At 36.6% G+C, this 17253-nt stretch overlaps 1 protein-coding gene across 11 annotated transcripts in view; it reads right to left on the reverse strand.

The window, feature by feature from the left end:
* Positions 1-5213: 5213 nt before the first annotated feature.
* Positions 5214-17253, reverse strand: part of PARD3 (par-3 family cell polarity regulator) — a 446652-nt gene continuing 434612 nt past the window's right edge. For all 11 annotated transcript variants that reach the window (XM_050332175.1, XM_050332238.1, XM_050332169.1 and 8 more), the window contains 2 exons: positions 10679-10806; positions 5214-7319 (listed from right to left, as the gene is read on the reverse strand). In XM_050332175.1, coding sequence (XP_050188132.1) covers positions 6926-7319; positions 10679-10806 — 522 coding nt within the window. In that variant the 3' untranslated portion in view covers positions 5214-6925. The remainder of the gene's footprint in view (positions 7320-10678; positions 10807-17253) is intronic.

Here is a 17253-nt window from a genome sequence, read left to right on the forward strand (position 1 = left end):
ATGCAGCCATCCTTGTGTGAAATCCCCCATCAGATTACAGGGTTTGTTGTATGTAAATTGAAGACTAAATGCTTGGTAGCACCTTTCAGCTCTGCAATGCTGGAAATGAGTTTTTTAATAGGAAATTAGATTAGTAATATTTTAGTCAACAAAAATGCGGAAAATGTCTGCATAAAGATGAGAAAATTATTCATGCAAACTGACTTTAAAAAACAAGAATGAACATCCTGTATACCGCTATCCTTAAAAAAAGTCTGTGCATTATTTTGTAAACAAAGAATGAGATGTGCAAACACAAATTATTTCTACTTTGCTGGCTATAGTATTAACTGAGCTTTTGGTTAGCAACAGGTTGCATAATTTAGTGCTTTTGATTTTTAATATGATTTTATACAGTTCTCAAAGTGAGGAACAATGTGTGGAAAATTACAATGAACTCAGTCCAGATTATAAAATAGACTGTTGCAAATCATCAACCAGGCACTAATACAAGACATTGCCATTTCCAGTCCCTGTTACGCTGCAGTTGATTATATTAACCTTCAGTGAGTTTCAGAAGCTAAAGTGAGAAAAGATTTTTCAGCTTTAAACTTCCTCTGCAAATGCTAAAGTCCTTCAACATAAATTGCCTTCCTTTGTAACTAATAGCCCAGAAAACCACTGATCAAGTAGTAATAAATTATCATTAATATTATTTATAAACACTTATTTATTAAAATGGTTCTTGCAGCTTGGGCTGGATCATAGAGCAGAGCCTGAATGTACCACACGCTGAGAAAACTGAGTTGTTTCCTGTGTCACCGACAGGAAACAACAGATGGTTGGTAGAATGAAACAAAACATACATCATCATTAGACACAAAGTTTTAGGCAAAGACATTCCTGTTTCTAAGAGCCTACAGGCTTTTAATGGCCTGGCTGCAGTTGAAGTATTACAAAGCTTTGCACTTGTCCCTAAGGAAGATATGAAATGTGATGGGTCCCTGGAAAGGGGTCTCAGACTTCAGCACATTCTAAGTGGGAATAAGAATTATATCAGTGGAGCAGTGAAAACTGATGTGTTCTCCAGCTTGCTGAGCACAAAGGTGATAACTGCTCTGGGCTCCTGGCAGAAGTTTGCAGCTCCTGGAAGTCTCTTAAAATTCTTTTAGATAGTTTGTCATCTTCAAACAGTGACCATGGGAATGTGTCTTCTATTTCCATGAGAAAGAGATCTCTCTCTCTCTCACTTTCTCTATGAAAGCTTTAAAGAAATAGTCCCTTAGTTAAATGAAGAGAACTGAGGAACTCATTTTAATTGCCAAATGTAGCAATTCCCCAGCTATTACTGGTTCCAGCAATATAGTCTATACTTATAAATGAGAATATTACTAGGACTAGGAATACATCTAAATTGTGACAGTCATGTACCTGTTGCAAAAATCCATATAAATCCACTTTAAAAAACACCTTTCACACTGATTTTTGTCCCTCGCCTCCAAATATTTACCAGCTCTTACTGCCAACAATAGTATTTTATTCTATAGATGATGAAAACTAAACACAGCCCCCAGTTCCAAGGACTGACAATCTAAACACACCCCAGGGAAAGCCACAGAGGAATTAATGGAGGGACAGTAAAATTGTTTTCCTTGTTGCATTGTTAATTCACATCTTAAGGGCTTCACAAGAGAATGAATTTCTGGGAGGGTCATGAGTTCTGTCCTGATGTTACAGCTAGCTAGTTTATCCCTTTTTGTGCCTTTGGGGCATAAAGGAAAATAAAAGGCAACTAAATAACAGTGGCTGTAACAGTGACAATAGTGTGAGGGGAGCACCTTTTTGATCCCATTTAATAGCCTCACCCTTTCTTTTCTTATTTTCTAAGACAAAGATTACTCAAAAAACCAAGAAGATTAAAATTGGATAATCAAAGCTATTATCACTCCTGGCTCCCATTTCTCCTTCTCTGACAGATGTCATTGCAGTGACTGCACTGAAAGTCCAATGTGTGAATGTAAGGCCATTCCAGACCTTGATTGCTGCAAGATGTGCAGATGAAAACAGAATTCTGGGAGCCAATTTACAAGGGAAGTGGGTCTTGGAATACTTTGGAAGGGTGCAAGTAACTTCCTTTTCCATCCATCTGTCTTTAAACCACAGTCATGTCTGTTTGAGCTCTGAAACCACCACTCAGTCAGGCAAAGTGATACCTCTAAGGAAATTTGTAGAGTGTTGTGGGTTTTTTTCAAAGTAGATAGAATGCAGTGAGCATAAATATTTTCCAAACTTTCCTTAAATTTTTTTCCTCCAAATCTCCTGGGCTTAACGTTTTTCTTCATCTTATTCAGAGAGTACTATGTCCAGTCCCTAGAAGTGCCTGGAAAGTGTGCACTGCACACAGAATAGAAATCAAAGCCATGCTCTTTAGTCTGCTTTTGTGTAATCCCAACTCAAGTTTCCAGTCTCAATTTTTAAAATGTGATTAAAGTGTAAATTACAAAAGATAATACTGCTCCCAAGGACAGAAAAAAAAATATTAAAATAAGTTTGCAAATCAAAGAGAGAAAATCAATCATTGGCAAGAAGCAGCCTAGGATATGAATGAATTGCATGCCTTTTAGAGAAACAAATAAATGCAAAAGAATTAATCAGCAGATGTAAAAGAAAGAGTGTGATGCTGTTACAAAATAGAAGAGATTACAAGAGGGCATGAAACAATGACCGTGTGCATCAAATCATAGCTGGTTTCTGCCCAGATGGAAAAAACACTGAAGAAATGTTTTGAAGAGGTTTTTTTAGCAGGACATGAATTAAAGGCAAATGAATCCAGTTTGTGCCTCTCTCACGTACACACCAATACACAAATTCTACTTTCATAGTCAGTCCCCCATTGTGCATTTCTGACCCTCACTCTTCCTCTGCCTCTTCACTCTGTCTGGAAGGCCAGAGTGTGGTGGCACAACAGCAGCATAAAAAATAGACGAGTTTTTTTTCTGCTTTTGCATTCCTTACAGATTCCTCACAACTCCTCTTAACTAGACTGAGAACTTGGGAGAGAAAGATGTAGAAACAGTCAGGCACAGAGAATAGAATTAAGAAATATTTGAAAATAGACTTGCAAGCCAAGACATGCAATAGCCAAATTCACTTTAAGTCTCAACAACCCAAGTTCAAAGGTTTGTATTACTCAAGAATATCCTATGTTTAGCCAACACTGCTAATCTGGCACATCTCTTCCTTGTCTAGCCAAGGTTTCTTCCTTTCCCACCTCAACATACTCAGAACAGTTAAATGCAATGTTACAGATACTCATAAGCAGAGGGAACGTGACCGAAACATCAGTGCAGCTTTGAAAGGCAGACCATATATCTACAGTCATGATGTGTTTGAACTTTGTTTTGTTGTTCCTCATGCTGTTTGCCAGCAATAAATGGCAATTGTACTTTCCAACCATGCTCAGCTGGGCTCAATGCCATTTTTTGCTGTTTTTGATGGCAGACTTCTCAAAGACATATATTAAACTATCTGGCCCATGCAATAACTCACTAAGGCTGCACTCTTGTTTCCAAGGAGGTCCTATAAGAAGAGGGAAAGTAGGTTTTTTGAGAAAGGCAGCAGTCTTCTGCATTAGTAATATTAAACTTTCCCATGGAGTTTCAATAGCATTAGCAAATTATTTTGATAAAATACAGGAGGCTTTGCAGATGGTTTTTTCAGGGTTTCAACAGAGCAAAATGTGCAAGCTGTACACCCACTCCTCAATGGTGTAAGCTCCCTTTAGTCTGTCCTGTGACCATTTTCAAATATAGTAATGTTACAGAGTTAATCTCATAATGGTAATGCATCCACAAACAAATTACTGCAGTAATGTTGTTAGCTCAATTAACTTTTGAATCTATTCACTATGCAGAACTAAAGGTCATTTTCTATTAAAATATCTCCCTCCCACTTCCTTATCACCCTTTGCAACTTATGGGAGTTAATATTAGAAATCCTGTCTATGCTATGTCAGGAAGAAGACAGGATGATGAAGCCAGAAAAAGACCTTATTCTTTACTAACATAACACAGACACGGCCCAAAGAGAACATCTGCCTTCTTTCATGAACACATCTAATTATGGCAAATTGTTAACACCTTGAAGAGGAGTTTCATAGAAGGGTAAACTTTAACATATGCCATCCTCACACATAAAACATCCTGTACGTCATACTTTTCCAAACACATGCCCTTTTTCCTACAACAGTGTATCAAAGGCCTTTTTTTGAAAAGGATTTCAACCTGTATTCCATTCCTGTGGATGCATTTTTTTTTTAGTGCTTGCAATTATTTGCCAGTACAAATAAATCCACAGAAACATCAAACTATGTAATCTGGGAATGCAGTCAGGAGAGGAGACAGTAAGGCCTGCAAAACTGCAAATGCAATTATTTCTCCACTTGCAACCCAAGCCACTACAATTTAGGTCTTCTGCAAAATCCAGCCTTTACTGTCTTTGGGCACTGCAAGCTTCCTGTCCACCTTACAGCTCCTGCTATTCTTCCCCTTGAGATCCCACACTAAAGTCACAGTGAATAATTTGACACTATTATTGCCATGGCAACACCTTGATGTCACGCATACACAGAATCATGATTGACATTCCTGCAGTAACCAACAAAAGGAGGAATGAGGGGAAGAGGGAGAAAACCAGACTCAGCTCCAATACTAATGGGGGAAACAGAGTATCATTGGCTCCGTAAATATTGCTTTATTCATAAATCTGCCTTCTTCTGTTTTTCACCATGTCAACATTCCTGTGAAGGGCTCCCATCAGAGCCCAAAACACACACACGGTGTAGGGGGGGCTTCTGTGTCTGGGTTTGGCCAGAGCACAGTGGGTGCCCTTCTGACAGTGCTCTCCCTGGGGAGAGGACTCCATGCTACAGCATGGAAGACTTTTGCCTCAGAAGTTAGTCTTAAAAATGTGGCTTTTAAATGTCATAGGTATGGCCTAAAATAACACAAGACTTTAAACTATGTGTTTTTTGCCTCTGAGGATAGTCTTCAGGTGTTCATCTGGGCTGTAAATCTTTTTTCTTTTATTTTCTTCTTTTTTTAATGTTTACACACACTCACAGAAAGACACACGCAAACCATTAGGAATAGTATAAAATAACATCTGTTAAGTGTTTTTTAAACTCAATGTAAGCAGCAGTTCTCACAGGGGTCTACAGGCAATACCAAGACAAGGATGGAAACAGCCTTTTATTCTAAATTTCGTATGTACATGAAAAGCCATTTTACACAGTTTTGTAAATTCTGCGTAAAAGAGCTATTGTCATCCAATGTCACTGTGCTTACACTAATAACTTTTAAACATGGAGTACATTATTAACAACAAAAACTGTTAACAAACAGGCATAAAAGACACATATGTGTGCTGATATTTCACATATATTCTAGAAACAAGTTGGCGCAAAAATAAAATGTGCCAGTAAAAAAAAATAGGCTTCTTTTTTTTTTTTTTTTTTAAATCACGCAATACATGATTTTTTTCCTGCTTTCTCTCTTTCCTTTTTGTACACAATATGCCGAGATCCATTCTCAAGCCTTTCCACATCAGGATTTGCAGGCACTTCAGCAACCCAGCTATATTTTACAATGCATGAAGTTAAGACCAACAAACATAAAACCAGCTGCTTCAAAAGAAATTCTCATATCCCATATGCACATTCAAATATTACTGACTGCTGGAGCAATCTTTTTTGCTTTAGTTATTTTTGATACTGACATGTTTTCAGGATGATGTGTAACAGTTTGTCTCCACTTATCTCTCATTCATATACTTAAAGATTTGTTTTAAATGTGGCATCACAATGAAACAATACAGTATATGGAAGCACAAAGAAAATTGTCCACAAAGCTTCACAAATTATAAGAAGTAATTATTTTCTTTACAGTGTTTTGATCCAAAGAAAAACTTTGATTTCTTTGCTCTTGCTTTAAGGTATCTCCAAAATTTGCCCAAGGACAACTGTATACCAGATGACCATGGGATGATACCCTCCCTTGTTCTTTTCCTAGATACAAGTGTCATATGACCAAACTAATTTAGAAGCAAAGCAAAGCAGAACTCAGTTGTATGTTTGTTCAAAATTCCCCATCTTTAACATAATAGTAAAATATACTTGGTTTGTTTGTGACAGTATAAATAATCTCTCTCTAATTATTTCATTCGTAATGGACTGTGTATTAAGATTATAAGGCAATTGTAACAGGATGCTCAGGATAATTGAAAGCTTAATATTGCTTTCCTCATGAGTCAGGGTAAAGGCTTTTTTAATAAGCTTAGAGTGGGGAGAGAGAGAAAAAAAAACAGTGCATATGTGCATAATAGGAGAAGGATAGTTTTTTAGCATATAGACACTTAAATATTAATCAACAAAGACTGGTAATGACTCCACCATATAACATATCAGAACTCTGACTGCGATCCAGAGTAGTGCTAAGCCTTATCCACTCAAAAGCGATGTGTAACCCTCTTCCTGAACCAAGAAAAATAAAGAAAGGACATGTCAATGCTTCCTTCAACCTCAAATTCATTCATTTTATGCCATAAAGCTTCATGTTGGTGTAATAAGTCACTGCAAAGTAAAAGACATTACAACAAATCCTAGCAAAAAACCATTGACAACTACTGGACTGGGCTACAGGACTCAGAACGCAGGAGCACATTTCTGCTATGATTGTCAGATGGTGGAAGGTCCTTCCATGAATTCAACACTTGAGACAGAATGGCAAAGACATAAGGCCCACCAGCGCTTTGCCCATATTTTCAAAGGCACTGAAATAGACAACGGATATATTCCTTAGTACCATCAGTTTAAAAAGTTTTCAAAATATAAGTCTTTATATGAAAATGTTCCTTATTGCATGATAAGTTGTTCTTCATTTTCTTCACCTCAAGAATAAAACGGTCTTCCCTTTTCTGGTGTTTGCAATCTGTTCAGCCTCGCTACCTGAGATGGTGAAGGCGGTACATCTTGTCTGAAAGGACCTTTAGGAGGGGTATAATTAGGGTCCTGAATTTTCTTATATGAGTCATAGTTGCTAGGCCCTTCAGAAGAAGTTTTTTTTTTCAGTTGTTGTTCTTTCCGCCTCTGCTCTTGACGGAGCAGTTCTTGTGTTTCTAGCATTACCCTGGCATTAAAGCCATGTCCCCCCATGTAGCCATTCCTCGATCCCTGGTAGCTGGAATATCTGGGATTTTCCTTCGCAGTCTGGAAACCTTCTCCAGGGGAATAACTCTGCTCCCAGGAGTCTTGAGATACAGAACTGGCATTTTTTCTGCTTTGCCTGAAACAAAAAAATGAAAGAGACTTTTAAGATGAATGTTCTAGTTTCCCTTTTATTGACAAAAATCACTGGAAGGAAGGCTGCTTCTGCAATGCCATCAGGTTTCCCCCAGTTATTGCATTCTCCAGAAATCCCGTTCTCTTCTGCCCCAAAGAGGCATCTTGTCTCTTTTGTTAAGGAGAACATTTCCTAGAGAGTTGAACTGTATTTCTAGGTCTCTACAGAAGGAATATGCTGTGAAAACCCATCCAGTGCTACAGTTACCCTCATGTTCTCAAGAAAAATGTGCTACAATTCAGTTGCAGACTAGGAAAGACCAAACATTTTACAGCACTTGTAAAGTCACTCATGAAAGATCTGAATCTAGACTCACACTTGATTAAAAATGCAACAGGCAGATCCTTAAAACACTTGCTCTAACACTGCTCAAGTCAGAAGATAAAGCTCGTTGCTGAAAGGTAGTTACAGTTTCTTCCTCCCATTTCCAGAACTAAGGAATTTCATGTCATCAGGACTGTTCCCCAGTTTTCATATAAGAAAAATAAGAGATAGCCTTTTTTGTTCATCTTTTGGCTCTGGGGTGCAGATAAATAAGCCAAATACATATAGGAATTACCAATTCTTATCTCTTTTCACAGTAAATCATCACATTATTTTGAAGACAGATTATGGTTTTGAAATAACTTTAATTTGCTATCAAGCTGCTAGATGCTTGTATGAATTCAAAATAAGATAGGTGATGATAAAGTAAAACAATTTTGTGCTGCAGCAAAAGAGATATCCACTATCAAGCAATAAAACAAAATATACTGTGACATAAATCAATAAGAAAATAATTTAATTGTTTATATGTGGTTTGGTTTTTCATGTCAACACATATGATGACGTGGACTCATCCAACGAATATGCAGTGGAGAGACAGGAGACCTGAAGAATTTTTCTACCATTAGTAAAAGTAAAAAGTCACCTAATGCTTTCACAGTCTTTGTTCTAGATATATAATTTGGAATATACCACATCCACCTTATTTTATGACCAATTTTGAGACCTCTAGATGAAAAATGTTATGCAGGATGAACGTAAATTATTACAGCACAAATTGCAAAGTAAATTCTTACACAAATTTTTATAGCTGTTATTGGTATTCTCATATCCAACACTGCCAAAGAAACGAGGTTTCTGAGTCACGTTTTATCACTCCCTGGAACAAGAGCAAATTGCACGAACCTCTGTAGGCTACGAAACTGTCAGGTTTCTGATCTAGAGCAAGATAAATTGTAAGTAGTAGAAAATTAACGTGGAGTTAAACCTTGCTTTTACAGTTTCACATGGGACAAGAGGATGACTAGTTGAACTGATTTAATTTACTGACTGTTTTTTGGTACTTGTTCAAAATGAGTTGGCTCACTTTCCCTGTCTTTCTGGGAAGATCCTTTAAAATTGACTCAAGTGTTTATTTGCCTTCAGTACTAAAGATTTGAATGTGCAAAGGGGAAAGAAAAATGAGGCTCCTAGAGACTATACAAGATGAAAGGCAACAAAGCTCAAGAATGAAGCCAGTGTGCAAACTTTAATCATTACAAAGCCATGGTTGCAACATTAAGCTTGGGACCTAAATTTCAGAGTTACAGTAAAATTTCTTTAAAGATCACTCACAGAGTTAGGAACAGTTTGGAAAGCTGGAGAACTGGATGTCCCAGCTTGTTATAGGAGTATCGTGGTATTTACAGTGCTGAACTTTAGCCCGAGGTCCTGTAATTCTGTCTGCTCTCAGCACAGCTGAAATACCATTAAATTATCATTAATTACTCAGTAACATGCATTGCTAGCTTGCGAGGCACTTCTCATGTTGAAGACCACAGAGTAAAGTTCTCAGCAACTCTTTTCAAAACAAGCATTTCTGTGATCTATTTTCCATATTTCTTGTCTGTTTTTCTCCTTAGAGTTATTAATTTCTGCCACTGGAACTGCACTGCAGCTGACTCCCAACTTTTAAATGCTACCAGTGATTGAGACCAGAGAAAGTGAGTTTTAAAAATCACAGTTTTAAAACTAAAATAAACCTCCCAACTTAAAATTGGCATTAGTGCCTGTGCCCTTCCACTCCACCAGTACATTGCTGGGGCTAGTAGAACTGAAAGAGTTTCTCAGGAGACACAATATGGCATTAATAGGTGTGGTCACTTCAGAAGGAAGGCAGAGATCAGAAGAAAAGGGAATATAAAGATTTTTAAAATGAGAAACTAACAACATCAGAAAGCACAGTAACTTTACATTTTCCTTTCCCACCTTCCTTAACAGAAAAATTCTACACTGGAAAGGTGTTAAAGCATTTAAAAATCTGAAACTGTTTTATTTTCAAAGATGTTGGTAAGACAGCATAATTAGATAACTTTGCCATGAGGCTTATATTTGTTTCCAAAAAGAAGAGTTATAATATATCTGGTAAAACACATCTTGTCACAATAAATTTTTGTCCACACTATTTTCACAGGAGCCACAAAAATAATACAACCTTGTGGGAAAGCAATTCGACACCAACCTCCAGTGTAAATTATTCTCCATTCAATCATTGCTGCTGATACTTCAAAATGCAAAGACTATTTGCATAATGTTCAACTATGAGAGTTAATTTGAAATACAAGTTGGCTAAACTCCTATTAATTCTTAAAATTAAATACCGAGTAAAAGACATTTTACCCAAACAACTAATTTAAGAAAACCAAAAAAAAAAAACACAAAAACGGAGATTTTTTAAAAATATGGGTTTGTTCAGACAAAAAAATGTATTAATTTTCAGCATTCCACTCCTAATGACCCAGTAACTTAAAGGAAATGCACATACTGTAAACTTGAAAACCCCTGAGTTTTTGGATAATTTTCTCAGTTCCATATTCTTTTGTTGGAGGACTTGATTCTTTTTTTTCCTTTTACTTTTCCCTTTGCATTAGTATCACAAAAATAGAATTACTACCCAGTAAGGAATTAGGCAACAGAAAAAACAAATCATCTGACATGTCAAAAGGGGACAGCTCATGTCATGCTCAGGAGACTTCTGAAAGAGTAGAATATTAAACTGGATGGTGTCCCACAAAGAATAGTTTTGTTTTAATGTCTCAATTCTGTTGGGTGCTGAGTGTCATCAAATCCCCCTGAAATCAGCTCTGAAGCAATTCTCCTAAAATAAACAGCTACCACATGCTCTCAGTTAAGAAATTTTATGCCTCTTCCACAGTGAATACATTCCACCTTATATCAACGCTAAACAAAAGTGTCTGCACTAAGTACGACATTCTCCTCCCCAAATGAAATTAGCTCCAGGCTCACACGCACGGAATAGCTCGAGACAGTTGCCATACCTGGGTAATGAGCTGTACTGCCGCTGAGCTTGTTGGAAACTCTCTCTTTCTTCCTGCCGCTGCCGCTGCATTTGAACCTCTACTGACACGGAGTGCCTGCCGCTCTGCGAGTACGTCTTGGTGCTTGGCTACAAAACAAAAATGAAAATGTCTTAAACAAAAGCAGAAAAATACCCATAACAGAGTCCTCGTTTAAGTTGCTATTGTGCAAATACAGTTATATCTGTTTCAACATGCAATTCAAGCAGCTCTTTCACAATAATTAGGTTAAATTCTGACCTGTAACAGTGGCCTGTGCTAGAGACTTTATTTCTGACCTACCATTTCTGAGACGTACGAGGAAAATATTGGTCCAGAATGGGTTATGCTTTTATGGTAACACTGTAATTTAAATTAAGTCAGTGGAACAGATCTTCATACTCTGTAAATTAGCCTAGCCACTGTAACGCCAAGTTTAACACCCCACTGAGAATCGGAGGGGGGAGGGAGTACAGCAGCTCTTTTGAACCTCATCACTATACTCTAGTGGTGCTCTCATTTAGTGGAACTATACTAATGTGCTGTTGGCCCAGACATGCACTGCTTGCTTTTCTGAGATTGGAAAACATTTTCTGATTCGATGTTATCAAGTACATAAATTCAGCAAGTCTCTTGTGGACAATGGGGATTCCTGTGTCTCTAAGTAGGATCTTAATGAGGCAACAATTTGAAACTTTGAGGCTAATACTAAGAGCAAGTGAAAATGTAGGGACTTTCTGGGAATCCAGAGCTGGTCAAGGTCTGTAAGAATGGCTGGATTTGAACTTTGGAATATGAAAAAGTTAACTTTTGTTGAGATGTTGCTTTTTCTTTTACATTACTACTTTCTTCAGACTTTGTAATTTCAAGTTGCAAAACAGAGTGTCACAAAAATCAAAGTATGCTATGGGCTTTTCTTATTGTTTTACTAATAAGACTTCAGCTACAAAGAAACAAAGTATTATTTTCATCTCCTTAAAATTACTAGTTCTATTCAAATCTTGTAAGTTTAATCATGGGGAGGTTAGGGAGCATAACCACTTGTCTGAGCCTCGGACTGAATCCGCTTGTCTCAGACTTGCTTTTGTTAAAGCACTTCTTGCCTTTTTATCTGTGCTTTTCCTCAAAACAAACATCTCTTGTTTTTTGCCATTAGAATTTCTTCAGAGAAAGAGATCATAATGGCTCACAAATATCTACAAGATAAAAGGCTTTTCAAAAGCTTTGTATATTGAAGACAAGTTTTAGAAACCAGGAAGTTGTAATTTGTAACACAAACGTCTCCTTTGTCTTGCTATGTAGGCAAGTACCTGCAGGTAGCCAGAAACACAACAAATTTGAGACAGGTGGACAACTTTAAGAAACTTTGTTTTCAATGACAATACATTTCAGACAGAACACCAGTCTCAGTTCAGAATTTAACAGATACAATCTTCCCATCGTGGGAAGATCACTGGACAAAAGAATCAGAATATGAAAGCATTGACTTATTAAAAAGAATCTTTAATATAACGATGATGTCTATTTCAGGATAGGTTTACTCTGCAAAAAACCTCAGTAAAACAGCATTTCTAATTAAAAAATGCTTTAGGAATGGCAAGATGAAGCAACAAATTGAGAAAACAGAATCACATGTTAGTCTTGTGGGAAATTTTCTCAGAGATGAATAAGCTGTACATATGTATGTCCAAACCAACAACCCCCACAGAGATTTCCTACTATATTAAATAAGGGCAACACATACAGAGCAGCATTTCAGTTATTGCATATGTCAACATTTCTAACTTTCTTGACTTTATTGGGAGTCTTCTGACATTTGGTATTTTATTGAAGGGCTCAGCTTATGGCAGGGAGTGATTATCTGAAAATCGCAAGGTTTATTTGTGAATTCTCTCCTGTGTGGTTATAAGCAGCTTGCAGAGAACCAGAGGGAAACTCAAAAGTTCCCATATCAACTTCTCCATAAAGAATAAAAACATTTAAACTAAGATTTTAGAGCCAATCTCCTCATTTCAGGGGTTTCACTTCAACAGCATTAGAAAGCTTGCAGCTACGTTACGTCATAAGGGAGAAAGTAGTTGTCACAGGTAAGACACGAAATCAAAATTGCTTCTCTATTTGAAAAGCTTCACTTTCAGTTCACTCTAAATATAACAGATTAAGGAATTTTACAGTACAGACAATGGTTAAACTACTGAACAGGTGGAGATAGGATTGAGCTGCTGCTCAATTTATGTTTATACAAGACAATAAAATGCATCTTTTCTAGAAAACATGAATGCAAGTACACACACCCACATGTTCAAAGAGATGAAGTTACCATGAAAGCCTTTACTAAAGTGACAGAGCTTTGAAAATCCTAATGGACTATGAATGTACTAAGATCAAATTGTGCCTTCAGAGATACTTCTTTTTAATGCACAGAGGAACCAGTGTGTTATATGGAGGCAGGGGCTATCACTGCTGTCTGTCTGCTGTAGTGCATGCCCAGAATGATGGGATCTGAGGAGTCACGTCTGGGATTCTCCGCAGCTCACAAGGAATTTCATCTAATGGACAGCATTTGTAATTTGATGGGTCTAAAGGCAAACATCTCAAATCCATTATCTGATTTTCTAAAGGTATGAGTACTAAGAGGATTTGCAATACTCTAAAAAATCTGGAAAGGATACTTATTTAGTCTGAATATTGTTCACAACTACAATAAGCTGTTCGTACAATCGAATCTACTATCTCATTTCAAGCCTCCAAAAATATGGCAGTGAGACATAAAAATACTCCCTTTGCATCATAACCACAAATTCCATAACATAACATAACATATATACACAGAGTATACAGAGAGGTACATCCAAACATCTTATTAATGAAAAGGTTTTTCTTCCAATCCTTTCCATTCAAAACACCAGTGATACCACAGTGAATGGCTATATGGTTATGATGATATAAAGACTAACATATTCCATTTTAGACCCTTAACTTATTCACAAAAATGCAAATCTCCATACAGTGATTTAACTTTTCAGTATGCTGTTGATTAAAGTATCTAAAGCAAAAATATTTATATAATAAGTAACCTTAATCTTCACAAATTAATTGGTAATTTTGTCTCAATCTTCAAAACATACTTTTATACATATATATATTTATATAAAATACATTCATAGATACACATCTATATACATGACTACCCCATTTATGTCAGCATAAAATGGAGATAATTAAAAAAAAGATGCACTATTTTCAGATCTTTCAACAGCAATAAAAAAGCATGTACATAACACAGCAATTTTAACACTGATATCAACACTAGGCTAAGTACAATTATAACAACCTGAAACCATCCAACAAACCTGGCAACAGCTCAGTCCTCACAGAACAGATTGATAAGAACTCTGGCCTTGCTTGGAATGAGATGTATGACAAGCATTGACCTTTTAAAATAGGATGTGGTCAAGGCCACAATAACAACCAAGGCTGCATTATACAAATAAATGTATGTTCATGTCTTCCACAATACATTTAAGTGGCAATGATAGTTATTGCATTCAGCATTGTTAAAGAATATTCAGCATGTAAAATTGTGCTTTAAGATAGATGAAATTACACGGCTTTCTTCTAAAAGAGGCATTAATTTAAAACCAGGGCTGCAAAATTAAAAGTTTCTACTTTCTCACTTTATGCACACAACATTTTTTCCATGTCACAGAGAATGAACAACCATGGCTCACGTTGCTGACCACTATCAGCAGTCCAGGGTAGCATCTTTAGGGACAAAGGTCCCTCCTCTCTTTCCTACCTATACCAGGTGATGCCCACACGGCTTCTTTCCCCACAGAATGGCATTTCTGCCCACAGAGGTAGTTCTGCATGGTGGCAGCATGGATCCTGCAGGACTGGCACAGATCAAAGCTGCCACAGAATTACAGAGAGGAGATCATGGAGTTGATCCAGAGCACTGGGTTTTCAGGGAGATCCAACCAGTTCAGGTTATAAGAAACCCAACAGTTGAGGTGACAAACCTATGTGACAGCCTTCAGACACAGGTGCAAGCTGGGAGAAACTCTTACTCCAACTCACAGAACTCTTTGTGTTGAGAAAGAAATAGTTAATAGGGAGATTAGTAAAGGAGCAAGTCCCTTAGTATTTTCCCAGTTATTAAAAATGACTGTTACGTGCTAATTGTTTTTTTGAGATTAAACACTGTGTTTAACTAAGAAGTTTCAAGTTCACCTGGGAAGTTGGCAGACACAAGGCCCTCCAAAAGTCCACGGTTCTAATAGTTCAGCACTAATTAGAAATAGATAAGATTAAATGACCTTGCCTGCTTTATGTGTAAATGTACTTGGCACAGATGACAGACAATCCAGTAACTATGTATATCAAAATTCAGAATGATAAAAAACATCCAGTGTTTCTGGAAGATGTCCTTGAAAACTATTTTTACTTCGATTTTTGTTTATGTTGCTATGGTGCACAGAACATATAGCAATATATCTTTTAAAAGTTGCCAGCAGGTGTGTGTATTAATTCAAACACTACAAAATAAGAAAATCCCATTCCTTTCTGTCCCTTTCTATGGGTTCTATGTAGGAAGCTGAGCAGTGTGGTATGGGACAAAGATTTCCATTCTGTGTATAGGAAGTGCAGAAAGAAAATCTTCAGTATGGCAGAAACAAACCACTAAGCCCTGAAATTCTGCCAGAAGTATTTACAATCCTTGTACACCTGTGAGCTATAAATATGTTTGTTTACTAACCAAAATGCCTTAATTTCTTTTTAAAATCTTCTATCTTAATTTTTGTATTTCAAATAAATTAGTAGATTGAAGCTAGTTGGGAAAAAAGTTAAAATGTCTAAATCTTAAAAAAAAAAGCTGGTATTTTATGAAATCCTTTGCCAGTTTGACACAGAATGAATATTATCTACAGAGGTGAAGAGGCTGCCCTGCATAACTTTGGTTTCCTCTCTGAAACAGACTAGGATAGGAGAAACTGCAGTTTAGCTCCCAAGGTATTTGTGAACTGCAATGCTCCATCAGATATTGCCTAGTATTTTGCATAAAATATCCTAAAAGACACTCTTGAAATGCACCACTAATAGAAAGAATTAATATACTATTTCTCTTTCTCATTAATGTGTTGAGTAATTCTACATAGCTTACAGCCTGATATAAACTTTAAATGTTAGTATCTAATATAGTCTGTTATTCATTTTTTTCCAGGTGATATTAATATGCAGCTGAAGGTACAACAATAAAATTCAGGTTTGTTTTTCTTAAAGAATTTTATATTATTAGAATTCATTATGGCTTTGAGTAGGTCAAGGTCTTGAACATAGGGATAAGAAACAAGTATCATAAAGAGATAAAAAAGAATTTTTTCCCATAAGTCTCTTAGAGACAAGATCTATACACCAACAAACAGCTGAAAAAAACCCAAGCACAGCCTCTAAATTTTATGAGCCTCTATTTATCAGGCCATGCATAAGTATATTATTAAGACTCTTGGAGTCTTTCCTCTATTAAAATCATGCAATTATTTACCTTTCACAAATTTGTGCATATGATTAAAGCTACACTCAGACAAGTCAGGTAGTATAATTATTTTGACCTAGTTAGCTGTTATCTTTAGAAAATACAACATCCTTTTATTTGACTTCTAAATATTTAAAGTAATAGTTTGCTCAGCTGCTCTCTCAATGTCAATTTTTTCCTAACATTCAAATAGATCCAGGATGACTGGAGATGAATCTATTTGTGAATGGAATTTGCCACTTTCCATTTTCAGCACCAATTTCTTTATTAAATATGAAGAAATAAACCACTAACTTTTGTCCCTCCTGTATCTTTGTGGGGTTTTTGATCATTAGTGTGCTTCTACAAGCAGGACAGGAAAGCAGTTGTAGTAGTTTCCATGGATTTAAAATGCTCTTTTTTAAAATTGGATTGTTCACTCCTATAACATTTAGAGCTATAGTGCAGTAGTTTTATTATTGAAGGTGAAGGGGGGAGGGCCTGTTAATCAAGATGTGACTAGGTAAAAATACAAGATATGGAAGAAATTACAACAAAAATTCCCCCCAAGCCTGGGACTGGTACAAGGAAGGACAAACCTCAGCAGACCTCACACAAAAGCTCAAAAAAGCTCAGAAACCAGAGGCTCAACTTTGGTACTGAACAGAAAAATCAGCCCCAAAAGAATCCTGCATTGGTATAAAAATGTCATAGCAACAGCAAGGGCCTTAAATATTAGTACACATAACTGTAATTCCATGCAATTCTACATGCCCAGATACACAGCTACAAACTCTGACTGGAATTAACACCAGCAGGATTAAAATGGATTAATCATATTTTATTTTTATTTTTTCCACGCAGTATCAGGCCTATAGTATTGCCCTTGAAAGCCTCTTGTACCCCATTTTTTGAAACACAAGCACGCGTGCACACAAACACACACACAAAAGCAAAGCCATATAAGAGCAAAAACCTTTATGAAGCCTGAGAAAGTTATCTTAAAATAAACAAATGCAAAAATCTTTTCCATAAAGCTTTG

This window comes from Myiozetetes cayanensis, unplaced genomic scaffold (genome assembly GCF_022539395.1).
Source record: "Myiozetetes cayanensis isolate MyiCay16 unplaced genomic scaffold, myiCay2020 scf1, whole genome shotgun sequence".
Taxonomy (NCBI): Eukaryota; Metazoa; Chordata; class Aves; order Passeriformes; family Tyrannidae; genus Myiozetetes; species Myiozetetes cayanensis.